Here is a 17,254-nt window from a genome sequence, read left to right as displayed (position 1 = left end):
GAGGCATCAATACACTCTAGACAGGCCGTTTTCCTATTCCCGACCCCCGGAGAATTCCTGGGGAAACTATCTCCATTTTACCTTCACTTGCTTTACCACTAAGGACCCTTTTTACGACAGAGCTGGTGTTGGTGCTCTTTCTGGCTCTTGCTTGGCTTAGCACTGGTTCTTTTCTTTTTGATGAAACAAGCAACGGAGTTGGATCTAGTGCTTAGCGAACACATACTCATTGCCAGTCTAGACGAGGGCCACCCAAGGACCAACTACATCATTATCGCAATGACGAAAAGCTGTGAGCGAGTTGCAGGCAACTAAGTACCAAGTAGCATTGGGCTTGGGCTAAGGGGAGTTCTCTCTTGTTCTCATCCTGTTTTTTTGTCACTTTTAGTTAATTTAGGCTTAATAAAGACATTGAGTTCAGGATAAGTAAATTTAATTCTCGTGTGTTATGACTATTGACTCCTCTCATTCACATCATGCTCTCGCTTATTGCTGGTGTAACGATTTACTGACGTATTTCGATAACACGATGTGGCGCCAGTTTGACTCATTTGCTGATCGAAAGCATGTGAAATGAACCAAAAAAAGTACAAAGACTAGAAGGAACAAGCACGTTGTTGTTTTAGTTGGAAGGGGGATACCTAAAAGCACACTTTAACAGTCAAACCACTGCATGTTAAAATTACCTTTATCACTAGAGAATCATTTGTGTTTGTCAAGAGAGGGTTGTTTATGAAACTGTTGTGATACAATACACATAGATCGACGTTCCAATTACAATATAAAGTTTTGCATAAATATTCATTCATTTTCCGGACCCGCTTATCCTTACAAGGGTCAGGTGTGCTGCTGGATCCTATCCTAGCTAACTACGGACAATAGGCAGAGTACACCCTGAATTTGTTGCCCGTCAATAGCGGGATACAAGAACATGACCAAAGACTCACGCTCACACTCATACCTAATGACAATTTAGTCTTCAACTAGCCTATCATGCATGATTGGGGGATTTTGGAGGTAACCGGAGTACCTGGGGAAAACGCAGAAAATGGATTTCCAAAAGAGTATTGCCTGGACGTGGACAAATTCAAAAAGCAAGTAACGTGAGCAGTACAACTAGGAACTATGTCTGTAGCAGTCCAGTTTTGTTATATCATCCCTAATCACTCGTGTCTTGATGCAATCATAGCATGAGAAACATATTACGCAGGTATCAAGGGTGATATTTTAATAATCGACTGCAAGACCTTCGATCTGCTTTAACTACTATTGGGATGTGCTGACATGGTAAACACTACGAGCACATGTATCAAGGATACTCGCGTCTGACCAGTCAGAGCATGTTTAACTGCAGGTAAAATTTAAGATAGCGTTTTTTTTCTTCTCAATACAATGTCAAATGAAAGAATGAAATGTTCCCATTAAAGTACTATCTGCTGACATGACTTCAGCACTAATGTAATGTCAACCACTCCCGACCAATGATCATGGATAGTATTACAGAATTAACTTACCTGTCCATGAGGCTGCATGTTGGTGTAGGGAATGTTCTGGTTCAACACTTTCTGCTTCATCAGCAGCATTCGTTTCTGCTCGTCACTCAGGTGGGCTGTTTGACCTGGGATTGGCCCCTGGGTTTGCCCTGGCCCAGCCCCCTGGCCTCCACCTGCCATGTAAGGAGGCATCATGGGGTTCTTGACCTGGCTGTTTCCGCCCATGGGTGGGGTCATCCGGTGATCCCCACTACCACTGAAGTGACTCAGCGGCTTAGTGTTATTGTATGACAAAATGGCTGCCGTTTGTTGCTGCTGTTGTTGTTTGGTCAGGGTGTTCTGCCCAATACTGTTCTGCTGTTGCTGGGGCATCAAGCTCATGTGATTTTGAGGGAGGTAGTTGTTCATAGGAGCTTTGGTGCCATTGTTGGGGGTTATCCCAGTCACTATAGGGGTCTGTGGTGTGTTAAAGGCTTGCGGTGGGTACATCATGGGGCTGTTGGGTTTATCTTGGTTAAAGGGACCAGCATTGTAAGGACTGGTTGGAGGGCCTGCTGGTGACCAGTTGGCTGTTTGTTGCTGCTGTTGCTTTTGCTGCAACAGTTTAGCACGTTGCTGGGCAGCCATTGCTTTTAGTTGCTCTGCATGGGAAAGTTCAGGTGTTACTGGTCCTACTGACTGACCTGGGGCAACCCCGGGTCCTGCTTTTCCGGTACCAGCCTGACTAACACCAGGGCCTGAATTCATCAGGTATCCATTGCCACCCCGTGAAACTGCTTGTGTCTGAGCCTGGGTTGGGGTCTGAGGAGAACGAGCTACACAGTTGTGTAATGGAGACCCTGATGCCATAGCAACAGCAGGGGACTGCTGCAAAGGTTGCTGAGGAGGTGTTCCATTGGCAGTTGTTGCAAACTGTGGGCCTGATGATGATGGTCTAACCTGAGAAGAGTCCACAAAAGAAAATAACTTGTATGTTTAGTATGTAATCAACAAAGACTATGAGCATGTTGAAGTCCTAGTCAGCTTTCTTGAATTGTTAATAGATTTTACAAAACACAAGATTGAACAAATAATATTGACTGTCAAACACTTATTCCAGCATGCATAAGCCATGGCTATAATGCAGCAGCCACAAAGATGAGCTTGTTTTAATGCTGGTGAGGGTTAGGGAAGCAGTGAGGCTAGATTTGAATCTTGGTTCCAGCTTGAAACCTGCGAGGGCCTCTTTTAATTTGGGGGTTACTGGGGATAATGGGTGGCCTAGTGGTGTGAGTGGCTAGCGCTTCGGCCTCACAGCTCTGGGGTCCTGGGTTCAAATCCAGGTCATGTCCACCTTTGTGGAGTTTGCATGTTCTCCCTGGGCCTGCGTGGGTTTTCTCCGGGTACCCCGGTTTCCTCCCACATTCCAAAAACATGCATAGTAGGCTGATTGGGCACTCTAAACAGGGTGTCCCCCGCCTCTGGGCCGGAGTCAGCTGAGATAGGCTTCAGCACCTCCCGTACCCTTAATGAATATAAAGCAGTTCAGAAAATGAGATGAGATGAAATGGAAATAACTGGATTGCTTGACCATAAGGAATCTCTGAAGGGGAAAAATCCAAGTTGCACTAAAATAATAATTTACATAAGTCAGAGCTAACATGTTATCTGTGACTGTGATTTTTTCTAATCTATCATTTTTTCAGAGCAATAACACTTAACCTTCATGCTACTGACCTGTGGTGAGCCCGTGGGAACTTGTGGACCACTTTGAGAAGTTTGAGAAGAGAGAGGAAGAGATGTGGGTGGCACAGCCCCACCTATAGGTGCTGTTGTATTTCCAACAGTTTCCTGTGGACCTGGAGTCTGATTGTTAGAAGGCCTACTAAAATCGGGTTCTTTTTTCTCTTCGAAGTCCTCATTAAAAAGGTCGTGCATGTCATCCTCTGGCACTGTGTTGGCCAGCTCATCAATTAGCTCCTGCCACTCTTGGTCATTGAGGTTGATGTCAGAGAAGAGTTTGTTCTGATTGGACAAAGACTGGGGATCCGAAGACTCGATTCCTCCTCCATCATCCAATGGCTCCTGTTTCAGGTCTTTTAGGAGGCTGAAACTGTCCTCCAAGTCTAGTGAGCCATTCATTTTCATGTCGGAAAAATGAGTGCCACCATTCTTGCCTAGCTCATCTGCTGGCCGCCCTGGAAGGCTACCATTGCTGTTTGTGCTGTTTCCAGTAGAAGTGTTGGGACTGCCGAGTATAGGCTTAATGTCTATTTGATGGTGCAAAGGAGAGATGGGTGGAAGGTTGCTGTTATTGTTGTTAGGAAGACCTGTTATTGAGTCTAGACCAACAGCTTCCTTCCGTAATCGTTTGCTAGTTGGTGAGTAGCTGCCTCCGTCACAGATGCCATTTTGGTCTCCATTGAGAGGCGACCTTGTACTGTCCAGTTTTCTTTTTACTGTCTCCTGAAGCTGGAAAAAAGAATTTTAAAAAATGATTAATAAGATGACAAGCTTTACCACCAAAACACCATTTCCATGTATAAAATCTGGTCATTAGTCACTAATCCAATTTTTTTGGTGGCATGGGGGCGTATCAAACACACATACAGAGACAAAGTCCATACAAGATGTTTTAATGAAGATTTATACTGTCTGACCCAATCCACTCAGCACATCTTAAATTAAGTCCACATTTTTACAACTAATCATATTTGAAGCTACCCATATTTAAGATGGTATCACTTCCACTTATTTTTTCCTTAAAATCAACTTAGTGTCTAAAGAAACGGTGACATCCATGTTATTATCATGGCCGATGAAAATAACTATTGATATGGCAAACCACAACATATGTGATGGCTGATCTCTTCATTGTGTCGTAATTAGACAAACCACCAGGCAAACATCTTCGAGTGGACAGCCAAAGTGTGGGTGTGTGTTTATACGGATGTATATGTACGTGTATGTATGTGTGTCCGTGTATGTGTGTGTGAACTAGGTGGCTTTATATCATTCAAGTCTCCACCACAAAAGCCTTGTGTATGTGAGCAAATATGGCTTTTTGAGAGTGTGAGCCCAGTATGTGCGAGGGGTGTCCTGCATGATTTCCTAAATGCCTGTGATTGATGTTGATAATAAGAGACTTGATTTTCAAAGCCCACCTATAAAAAAAATCCCGTAATTATTTCGTTGGTGTTAGCAAAGGCAGCCACCCACACGGAAAAAAAGCATGCAATGTTACTGCGTATGCACCCATTTATTTAAAAAAAAAACAAAAACAAAAAAAAACGGACTAGAGTGCTGAACTCAGGGTCTGAACAGTACTTTTAATCCACAAATTTTGCAGGTTGGATGTTTAAAAAATATAAGCAAATTACTAGTAATACATATTATTGTTAAATGTCATACGGGAATGAAAGTACAGCATTTTCACAAGTCTGTGTATCAATTAAGGTTGTATGATATGACAGTTTTTTAATGCCACTTGTAAGTATAAAATAAGCTCCCTGTTTGTATAGGCCTTTATGGTGAAAAAAGTGTCGGAAAGGGCTTCAAATGACAAAAAAAAAGAAACAATGACCCACTATGATTTAGAGAAACAATGAAAACACAATTCAGGGCAGGAAAGATGAAACCTTCAGAACGGACCACAGACAGATCAGTCAATTAGTTTGTTCTTTGAACCTTGGCCCGGTTTGGTTGAATCCAGACCATAAGCAGCAACATCTCCAAAGAAGTGCAACACGATTTTGGTTCTCCCAAAATGTGTATTTTGTTTCTACAGGTTCTTACTTGAGATTATAAAAGATGAATCAACTTAATCACATTTTTTAAAAGTCATGTTCAAATTTGTTCCCTTGGTCATTGAAGACTATTTCACCTTTTATTGTTTATTTTGTCTGAGTTTGCATCCCTTAGAAGTTCCCTTTATATTCCAAAGAAAGACAAAGTTTAGTCCCTTTGGGGGAAAACATGTAATAAATCTACTACAAAGTGTTTTTTTCTTCATTCGGACCAAATAAATATATCAACATTTTGACCCCCTAAAGACAAAAAAAGCCTCAAATTGTTTGTCAAAATGTTGAATATTTATCTCATTGGCATTTTTGGCCTTCTTGCATTTTATGGCCAAAAAATGTCCTATATACACAAGATGAACAGTGCCAAAGATGATGACGCATCTGGGTCATCCTTTTCAGGCTTTATAATAAAGTCAAATTTAGTTCACGAAATATTCAAAAAATCACTTGCGTACTCGCCAAACGTCTTTTTTCGCCCAGCGGGAGGCGGACATGATCCGCGCCTGTCCTCACGTGTTACAATTGGCATTTCTGGTTTTATATCAGTATAGAATCATGGGATATGTATTTCTACTTTACTCTAAAGACAAGAGTGAATAAGATGTGCATAAAATTGATACATATATAATAATACCAAATTCTATGAATTACAGTAATAAAACATTCATGATCACCAAATGGCGTTAAACATATTTTGATGTTAACCATGATTTATTTGACCATTAACAGTATGAAAAGGGGAAGAAACGTTAACTAATTGAGGCAGAGGGTATTAGAAATAGTTAAATCAAACCAGATGCTGAGCTGATGGGAAGAGGGAAAAGTGCAGATGAATTAAAAGACAAAAGGATGTATGAAACAAATGGCAGGAGAGAGAAAAGGCTTGTGAAGCTTCTTGCTCTGCTTGTGTCTGTTTCTTTGACATAATCACCTGGTAACTGCTCGTTTTGTCTGCACCAGAGGGAGAATGACACACACTCAGAAGCAAAATGTGTTTACATGCACAGGCAAGAAGGGATTTGTGAGTGAGACTGAATGTCCTTTTTTTCAAGTGGACATGCTAAAAGAACATGAAAATGAGGGAGGAGGGAGAGAGAGCAAGGGAAAAGGGGGTAGAAAGGAAAGGCAAGCCAGATGACAGCAAGGAGCAGACAATGAGGGGGTGATCAGTGACTAAGAGAAGAGAGCCCGAGATGGAAGCAGTAAGGTGCTGTTGTTATAGCAACTACTGGTGCTCTGAAGCCTTGCCTTGTGTGCTACATCCTACTTCCTCCGACTTCTCTTGCCACTCAGCCTCATCATATCCTTCAACATCTCCCCTGCTTCCTTTACGTTACTCTTTGAGTCTTAGATTGATGAATTCTATTCATTTTCTTAATCACTTTATCCTCACAGGGGTCGTGGGGGTACTGGAGCAAATCCCAGCTGATTTCAGGCACGAGGTCGGGGACAACCTGAATTGGTGGCCAATCGCAGGGCATGAGGAGACAGACAACCATTGGTGCTCAAACTCATACCTAGGGGGTGATTTAAAGTTTCCATGCATGTTTTTGCAATGTGGGAGGAAACCGGAGCATCCGGAGAGAACCCATGCAAGTCCGGGGAGAACATGCAAACTCCACACAGAGTAAAGTGACCTGGATTTGAACCCAGTACCCCAGAACAGTGATGTGCTAACCACTCATTTGCGGGGCCGCCCCCACTACTATTCTAATGGTATGAAATATGACACGACATTCATACATTACTACATTACATTATTAGTCTCCCTACCATTGGACAGCACAGACAATCGAACGTTTTGAACGTGAGTGGTTGTCTGTTTCATTGTGCCCTGTGATTGGCTGAGGACCAGTTCAGGGGTGTCCCACGCCTGCTGCCCATGCTTGGCTGGGATAGTTATGTGGGTATAATAAAAAGTAAAGAACCCTCCTGGTTTTAAAAAAGAAACAGCAAAAAAAAAACAACACAATTTCTATTTTGTCCCCGCCACCTCTCTGCCATGCATCCAAAACTCCTCACTCAATAAATGATGTAACGACATAAAGGTTTGCACTCAAGATTATTTTACAAAAACAATGTGAAATTGGGAGTATGATAAGATTTTAAAGGTGTAAATTAATGCCTAAAAAGAGATTGGAGGAAAGCCCTGTCAAGATAAAATAGAGAAGGAGAAGGAGGGGATGACAGAGGGGAAATTGTGTTTGTGTATGTGCGTGGTTCCTGGCTGAGCAGTTCTCTATTTATAGAGCTGCAGCTCCTTCCTGCTTCTGGAGCTGTACCATCATGTCAAGAGAGGGTGGGGGTGTTGGGGAATGAGGGAGGGGCTGGAATACAGTAAGGAAGGAAGATGAAGAGAGGGATGTGTGGGAGGGAGGACTGGACAAGTCCTTGGTAAATCAACAGATCCACCCCCTCTTTATGCCTCTCCCTGTTTCACTTATTCTTTTCTCTACCCCATCCCTTCTTCTGCCCGCCTTCTTAACCAACAACATGGGCTGAACCAGCTGCTACAGAAAATGGGGCGCTGATAACACAACAATTTGTACATTGCATTCACATTTTGCTGTGATACTGCCTTACCCGAAAATGTATTTCATTTTTTTCTCAATATTTTTCCTCACAGAATGCTAATACATTTTTTTTTGTTGTAAATGTATAAAAAAAAAATTAAAAAACAATGATATAACCTTTGCTCAAGGCTTTGTTTTGAACATCTTAAACTATTCCTCTTTGCAACAATTCTGAAGCTTGATCAGGTTGGATGGGGCATGTCGGTGCACAGGCATTTTGTCAGATCTCTCAGAGATGTTTAATCAAATTGGCAAGAAGGAAACTGTTACAATTACTCCTAGCTCTTTGAATGTGTAGTTTGAGTTTTACAACATGACTTGCACACTTCTAATGTTTGTCAAGCCTGTCCAGTCTAAAAAAAAAAAAAAAACATGCATGTTATTTTCTGAAAAAGGCCTCAAAGAGATCCCCGTGTTTTTTACCTTTGGCATATGTTAATTATTCGCTTCTTTTATGTGTATATATTTGTGTTCAACTCAACTCAAGAAGGCAAATGTGATTATATTTTTGGGTAAATATGAATGTGGATTGTTCTATTTATTTGGTAAGCAAGTATATTTTAATGACTAGTCATCGAAATCTTATTGAATTTATTCATTATTTTAAATGTTATGTTTTTGGAATTGATGTACATGATTTTCATGTTTATATTATAATTTGGAATATATTGAGACATTTCCAAATTTGCGTCGAAGAATATTTGAATGGTTATATCAAAAACATTACAAAAAAGTGTCCTTTGCACAATGACATTTCATGCGACATAGAAACTGGGATTATGATTTTTCCTTCATAATCAATATTAATGACCTATATGATATATGAATGATACATGAAATAAAAGAGGAAAACGTTTTTCAAGACTGCCGCTGTCCATTTCTCACGCTCATTTGGCATCGTTGACAAGACGATATCCTACATAATTCACAATCACGTAACCTATTTACTATCGTAGCAATCCAAAACATATAAATGTAGTTATACAGTGTATATGTATGGCTTGGTCGCATCCTGAGAACTAAGAAATGCACAAATTGTATTACTGCTAAATTTTCTCAAAATTGGCCCAAATAGAAGAGAAAACGGCTAGAGAAATTCTTCTTGATTCAACACAAAATAAATACAGGGTATTTATAAACCTGACTGACTTGATAAAACAACATTTTTGTCTTCCCCTAATACAAGAGCATATTATCAAGGAGCTCAACACGTAGGTGTGTGTGTAGGTGTGTGGTAATTGTATTCCACACCTGTCCTTCCAGACCAGAACAACAGATAAGAGCTAAAGCGATGTAATTAAACTTAACATGTACCCCATTGAACCTACACAGTAGAAAACATGGCAAGTGAAAGTGAGGAAGGGTGAAATAAATTAAAATAAATTGAAAAATAGCTAAGTAGTTGCCAGATCACAATGCCAAAGTCAAGTTCTTCGACAAAGTATCACTGTGCGTAATGTGATTGGCTGAAGCCAGCGAAGTGCCACAGAAGGCAAGCATACGATTGGCTAGATGAAATCCAGTTGGTTTGTGCATCTGCCAAAGTCTGTTGTGAGGGCAGAACAGTACACGCAGATACACACACAGCTTTCTAGCTACTCTGTAGCCTCCCTCCATTTCCACCAGTTCTCCCCTCTTTGCACTGTTACCCCTGAGCAGAGTGAGCAGGAGAACAAGAGGAACAGCGAGGGAGAGAGGCTGCTATGGTAACGGATGGGGAGAGGAGGGGCCCACTTGGCAGGAATTCCAGACTCTCCCAAGCTGCACACACATGCCAGTGTGAATGTGTGCAGGTCTGAGGACTAGTTGAATGAGGAAGAGTGCCACTCAGGAAATGACAATAAGTTGAGCTGACCTTAACGTCTAAGTATTTGTGGCTGGGCTGAAGCTGCTCACATATGTATTCTTGTGCTTACGATGTCTTTAGTCTGAAACATGAGCTCAAAATACCGATTAAACAACTCCTTCCCCCGTCTACTGTACTTTCAAGAGACGTTCGTTTTAAAAGCTGTCTTTTGTGATATAAAAGCTGTGGATGTGTTTGTTTACACATCGTAAACGCCTGGTTCAAAGAAGCAAGGAAAAAAGTCCAATCTAGTATACAGTAGCTACATGTGTTTTGGAGACAAAAAGCAATCGTCATCTTGTCTGCAATCAGCATAAAAAAACCCATGGAAGGCAAACTGATGTGCAATATTTTTTCAATGAAACCTACTAATATAATTTATAATGTACAGCATGTGAACACGCCTCTCCACTGATCGGATCTGAGTTCCCCCCTGCATTCAAAGATATACTTCCCTGATAATCAAGGCCCCAGTAGGACACCCTAGCAAAACTGTTGGAAACTTCTGCTTAGTCAATTGTGTTACGATCAGACGAGGCCAGTCGTGAGGGGCAAAAGGGTAATGCTCCATCAGATCCAGTAGCTTCATCCTCTGCCCCCATTCACCCTGTGTTGCACTAGAGCACTAGGCCTCCAGCCTCCCATCTGCGCAAAGTATACAGACCCATTATTACCCCAGCACCCAAGTATTGATCCACTGCCCTGGCGTGTGTGTGTGTTATTTCAAGATCCCCAGACCTGTAATCAGCATGTTAATGATAGTTATCAACAAAGAAAGAGCCTTGTATGGTTATTCGGGGATCACAGAATATCACTGAAGAGACTGCCGGCCTGAGACATTAACACACATACAGACAACATAAACTCAAAGGGAGACAGACAAGGTTGAATCGGGGATACGGTTCTGATGGTGGTCCTTTTGGTGCTTTCCTATAAGAAGATCACATCTTGCTACTATTCCAAACAAGGATAAAGCGGTTCAAAAAATGAATGAATGAATATTGTGAAAAAGACAATTATGTAACACCTAATTTTAATAGTTTAAATTACCTGGACTTAGCACGCAGTCATCATAACTCATTTATTTCAAAACCCCATCCTCTCTAAAGCAACAAATGCTCTCACTGCTTGCAAGTGTGGCAGTATTTGGCACTATTGAAGAAGATGCATTTCAGAGTTAAATGACATCATTACCATATAAATGACTTCCCCCCAAACACATCTGCTAATGTTGCCACAGACCCATCCACATGTGTACACGTACACACCTACATACAAATATATCTGATCCACAAATTGTATGACTTTGCCGAAACACTGCATGTTCACTTAACACGTTGAAAGAAAAAAAACAAAGAGTAAATATACCATTGCGTTGCAATACTTAAATTTACAGGTGTTCGAGCAGCTAATGAGATTAAAGGGGCTTCAGGGTGTGGGGACAGCAAAACAAACAAACTGATTACGTATGTGTCGAGAGTGTAACATTACTTGCTTGTGATATCATTTGGAAGAGGCTTGACTGTGTGGACTTACAGGTTATGATGGCAATTATTGTCCTCAAGACCACAATGGCTTTATATCTGTAGTCTAGGCTTCCAATAAAGTAGTGGTGGTAATGGTGGTTGGCGGGGGTTAAAATGAGTGAGCACACAGACACCCTGCGGCTTGCTTTCAACATCTCACTCTTTATCCCTGTTCCCCTTTTTGGTCCTCCCTCCTGTTCTGTAGTCCTCCTATCCTCTCTCCCCTTGTGCCCCGAGGCCATAAACATCCGCGTGTCACACACATGCCATGAAACACAATGAGCATGCACTCACACGTGCTGCGGCAGGAACACATGGATAGGATACAGACAGCACCAAGACGGAAGACACCAGCAGTAGTCTTTGTGCCAAAGCACTGGTTATGTGGTCCTGAAGAATCATTGATGCAAAAAAAATGTATGTTAATGTGTAATGGTGGGTGCGTGTTTGGGGTGGGGGGTTGCATGCTTGTGTGTATAAACCCCCCACTGCCTGAGCGCCCTGCCACCCAGATTGTCGCTTCTTAACACCATCACTAATTCATGTGAGTGAACATTAGAAAAGAACTCTCCTTACCCATCTCACGACAGTGCATGTCTTCATGCACGTTACATACATGCGAAATTTATAGAATACTCTTTTCCCAAACCATGTTTTCATTGACTATGTACAAGCAAATAAAAGAAAAGCGCAAAAAAAACTGTTGAGTGAGCTATTAATTATTTTACCTGCTATTAGGACAAAGCTATCAAGTTGATACTCCTGGAGACATTTCGTGAATTGTATTTATTGTTCTCTTGGAGACACAATCCTCTCTTCTGCCCTTCTTCCCTGTCTCTAGTATGCCTCTCCTGTAGCCAATGCTTTTTTCCACCACCTTCCTCCATCACGACCTTTACAATTACATTTCGCGGCAGCACTGTGATCTTTTGCACCCACTTTCTTGACCAGACTTAAATCAACTCAATTTTGTTTATATACTCAGATCACAATTGATGCTTAATTTGAAGATGTCCATAGTAAACCTGCCTTCACACCTTCTAGTCCATTTCTGATCCACTTGTCTTTCTGTTCTTCATCTATATGTTGTAATCATGTTAGATGGACTGTCACATTTGCGAGAACGTTGGCAATATCATCAACAAAGTCACCGACACACGGTATCTACAAGGTAATTGACAATTGGAATGAATGAACAACCTTCACAACAGTCCAGTCGTCATTAGTGTAAATACATCTCAATAATAAGATATGCTCATTTGTTATTCAACTGTTGAAATTTCAAATCTTTGAAACCTAACTAATACAACCACATGGATACTATAATTGTTATAAACACAAACAGAATCCAAAATAAATACATTATTTACCCACATATCTCGGAATAGAACAATAAATGCAAGTGTAGACCACTAAAGAGGCAAAAGAACAATATTGAATTATTTCTAATCACTATTTGGAAGCAGAGCCACCCTATGGTGCGAGGGTTCACAAGCCTAACATTGGGGCAAGCAAGTGTGGGATCGATTTCTGTCAGTGGCGATGTGATTGTGAGTGACTGCCGATCGGCCGAGGCTGTAGTCCGCCTTTAGCATGAAGTCAACTGGAATAGTCTCCTGCATCCCCAGCGGCCCTTGTACGGATAAGCGGTGTGTAAGATGAATGAATATTCCGAAGGTAAAACCTGTTTGGTCGCCGGTCAAATCTACTTAGATATTAAACAGGACTAAGATATTAAACTCTTTCTCTCTTATATATTAAAGTCTCATGAATATAATTTTGAGAGCTGGTTTCAACAGTAAACTCTTTGTTCATCATTTGACCGGCGACCAAAAGGGACCAAAAGACCGACGACCAAACGTTCGAGCACCGGTAAAACCAGTTCAAGTGATTGCTTTGTTACCAGAGGGAATCAAAATGTTTTTTACTGTGCATTGTTCCTGAGGTATGTCAATGGATACAAGTTAGGATTCGAATTTAAAACTTCTGATTTGTGTAAAGTTCATATTAATAATCATAATTCAAATATATCTAACTGTGGGCAGTGGGTGGGGGCACTCTGAATCGGTTGCCAAAAAATTGCAGGGAACAATGGGATGAACAACCATTTACACTCATACTTAGGTAAAATTTAGAGTGGTCACATATTTTTGGGATGTGAAAGGAAACCCGAGTACCTGAAGAAAACAAGCAGTCACTGGGAAAATATGTACACCCCACACAGGAAGGTCGGAAATCACTGAGGGTTGAACCCTTGATCTCAGTACTGGGACGCAAATGTGATAACCACTTGTCGACCGGGCCACCCATATAATCGTGATAAACTAATACTTGTAGTATGCTTTTTTTCCCAGAACTGAAGCTATAATAATTAGACCAAACTATTAAAGTAATCGACTGATGGACTAGCCTTAAAATTGCAGAGAAAGGCAGTACATTGATGCAATAGTGGTGAAAAATCTCATCGATGAGAGCCATATATAATTTTGCCGACAACTTCAACTATTAAATCTGAATACGAGTAATTTGAAGCTCAAAAAACTTATTTTGTGCAGCTGTCAAACTTTGCTATTGTACGATAAATTCATATTTTTTCTTCTAACCTGCAGGTAGCAAAAGTCAGCAAGCTGTTTGATCTTCAAAATCTGTTCGGCATCACCCGTCTCATAGTACAACAAGCCACTAATTATGTATGACTACCTACATTTAATTTGTCAATGTGAGAAACACAAACTGGACCCCCAAACTGAGTATAAAACAATGCCGACTAAATTTTATGCGGATGTAAACACAGTCCTCCATTGTGCCCCAAACAAAGATGGGAGTGCATGCATGCCTGTGCCCCTGGGGGGGACCTGATTCTGCACCCACCCCTTAATTCCAACATGAATGTGCAGACACACAGAGATATTAACCCACCCCCATGCTTGACAGCCTCTTTTGAAAGTAACAAACATGCTTGCAGAATAAAGTGGGGGTGGGGCAAACGCGTCCCACTATGGTAACAAGGGCATTATAAGCCAATTAGGTGTGCCGCCTGAGTGACTGACACATGGGGTGGAGAGAATAGCGTGGCTGACTGTCTTGATATTTGTGTCTGTGTCAAATTGCAATCTTTTCTTTGCTAAATGGCTATTACGGGGAAATAAACAAATGTGCAGAGCACGTACACCTATAAAGCACACATCCAAACAATACCCTTAAATGGGTCCACAAGCAAAAGGTATTAAAAAAATATGTGTCTATCTTGCTTAAGAGATGGAGAAGCAAGATGAGTAACAAAACGAGAGACAGAAAATGACAGTAGAGGGGAAAATGGCAGCGAAAGGGAAGTATTGTGTAGGAAGCGAGGAGACCAAAGGGGTGGGGGACGTGGGGCATGGAGAGAAAACATGGAGCAATGGGGAGAGCGAGTGTGAGAGAGACAAATGGGAGGGGGTGTGCAAAGGAACACAATGAGGGAGCGGGCTAAAGGATGAAAGTGAGGAGAGAGCCAGGCAGCCGGGCTCCAGCGCTGCTCTAAACCCGTTTGATCCAGTTCGTCTCGCCAGGCGTTCCTCGAGATACATTCCTGTGGCTGGCCAGTTGCAGAGTGAGAGAGATCGTGATAATGAACGCAAGAAACAGATACTGATGGTGAGAGCATGAGAAATGAAAGCTGAGATTCAGGAGGAGACACTTAAAGGAAGGAGTATGTTGAAAGTAAAGAGACTAGAAAAATGGCAGTGCACTTTAGATCAAATTCTAAAACAGGGAAAAAAAACAAATCATTTTTTTTAAAATAGTGGAACACCCTGGCAACTTAAGGCCATTTACTTCATTCGGAAAGAACGAACCACACTTGCCCAGCTAAACTTTTGGGGTGCCTTGTGTCCTCTTTGAATACACCATAGCCACACCACTTCAGCATTTTAGAAGCCTGTTGTTGTTGTTTTACCCTTTGTATAGCCTTTGGCAGTAAGGTGACGCTGACTAAAGTGGTGTTTTAACAACTGTTGATATGATGTATGATTGCTCAATGATCATTTTTGGGGCAGAGTTTGCGAAAGATCAATAATCATTGTCATGCTAACAGCTTATTATATTAATGGGGCCAGTCCTAACTGCTGTGTGAATTCTATATGAAAGGTACACGAACATGAACCCCATCTTGAAAAGGTATTGTACATACATTTTACACATTTCATTTCACATAACGATGTAAAAATTGCTTGTAAAAGTTAATTGTTTGTATTTTTGTATTTTCGCATGATCCTTACTTTCTAGGTTGCTGACAAGCTGGGAGAATATTCAATATGCCACCAGATGGTTGGATTCTTTAAGGGAAATTTATTACAGCTGAATTTTCAGAGAGGAAACATAGAGCGCAGCATGACCCTTTGATTCTTTCTACAAAATTAGTAAAACAAAATCCAAACATACCCTATTTATTGAAGACATTCTGTTTCCATTCAAGACTACATCAGCTGTCAATTCCTTCCACATTGACACATGGTGTCCCTGGTGGCCTATCCTTTTGACACTTTGTCCAGCAATGTTTGCTATGTCTCGCCCTTCTTACATTTCATTGCTGATTCAGCATGATCTGACATTACAGCAACACTCCAATTATGTCTCACCTACCATTACTTCTTACAGAGTTAAACTTTAAGTGCACAAACAACTTTGACATGCATGTATTTGAAGCGGTGAGCCCTTTAATAATTTGAACAACAGTTACGTACACATTTGAAGTTTCATGAATTGAATAAAACTTTTACAATGTAAAAAAAATAGTTGAGGACTTAATCATTTGAATTTAAATTCAACTAATGAATGGGTTTTGGTCAAGATAAAAATAAAATGTGTCAGGGAATATTATTGCTGGATTTTGAAATAAAGAGAAGTCCACAGTTATGTAATTCCAATCAAAGATATTTTTGGGGAGCCTGTTTGCACTCAGACAAATGACTCAGATTGTGCGTGTGAGTAATACTTGTTTTGTGAAGTAGCCCTGTGTGCGTCCGTACGTGTGGCTGCAGACCAGTGTCTTTAGTAGACTTGTGGTAATCCTCTTAGCGCATGCTGCTTGAAGCTCAGAGCACATTATGTAACCTATCTAATCCAACATTGCATCAAGCCAGACAGCAAAAGACCACAACCCATGCTCTCTTATAAATTTGTAGGTCCGTGCACGGACACACACAGAAACATACACATACAAGAGTCCCAAAGACAGAAATCCGTGTACTTGAGATCTATGAAAAAACTATTGACAGTTCTTTAACAGAGAAATCAAATCTTAAAAAAGCAATGGGTAAAGAAGTTGTTGGTTTTGACGCTACTGGCTACCATGTTTTTCGTACTATAGTAATACCTTGACATACGAGTGCCCCAACATACGAGAAATTTCAGATAAGAGTAAAATTCCGAGCAAATATTTGCCTTGAGATACGAGACAAATTTTGAGGTACGAGCATACGAGACAGCCACGTGGCCGAGACCCGAGAGGCTGCTTATGATAACGATCTGTCTTTTTCAAAAACTCTAGCTAAAAGTGAAGGTGGAAAGGAGGCCAAAGGGTGTGCCTTATGTATTTAACATAAACAGTTAGGCTCTATTATAACTTGTTTATATGCAGTATCACTGGCTACATTAACCACTGCAATGTTCACTGTAAATATATTTATATTTAGTAGTACGTATAAAATGTATTTTCCTGTGTCTGTTTTCACCTTCTTGCTACCGTAACAGTGAATTTTTCAAGTATAGGATGAAGAAAGGTTAATCTGATTTTATGTAAAAAAACAAAAAAGTTCATTTGGCACTTTTCAAAAAAATATTGTATTTTCACTTTCAATATTAGAGTAATCATCATAACCTGTTTTCACTTAAAACTTATTTTTGCATGGTTGAACCTCTATTTTTAGCTGTTTTTTCCAGATTGGGGGCCTATTTATAGACCCCTGATACTGTATAGTAGGAGGACTTTGTGAAGGAGAATGGAGCATCACAATGGTTCACACACTGCCTGCCTACTTGGCACAGTGCCCAA

General features: G+C 40.9%; 1 protein-coding gene across 1 annotated transcript in view; it reads right to left on the bottom strand.

The window, feature by feature from the left end:
- maml3 (mastermind-like transcriptional coactivator 3) overlaps window positions 1-17,254 on the bottom strand; it is a 60,912-nt gene that overhangs the window by 30,204 nt on the left and 13,454 nt on the right. The window contains exons 2-3 of the mRNA XM_077719206.1: window positions 3,210-3,944; window positions 1,515-2,432 (exon numbers count right to left, since the gene is read on the bottom strand). Of these exons, the coding sequence (XP_077575332.1) occupies window positions 1,515-2,432; window positions 3,210-3,944 (1,653 nt within the window). The remainder of the gene's footprint in view (window positions 1-1,514; window positions 2,433-3,209; window positions 3,945-17,254) is intronic.

This window comes from Stigmatopora nigra, chromosome 6, assembly GCF_051989575.1.
Source record: "Stigmatopora nigra isolate UIUO_SnigA chromosome 6, RoL_Snig_1.1, whole genome shotgun sequence".
NCBI lineage: Eukaryota > Metazoa > Chordata > Actinopteri > Syngnathiformes > Syngnathidae > Stigmatopora > Stigmatopora nigra.
Note: the sequence above shows the minus strand (reverse complement) of the source record. Positions and strands in the feature narration are given on the sequence as shown.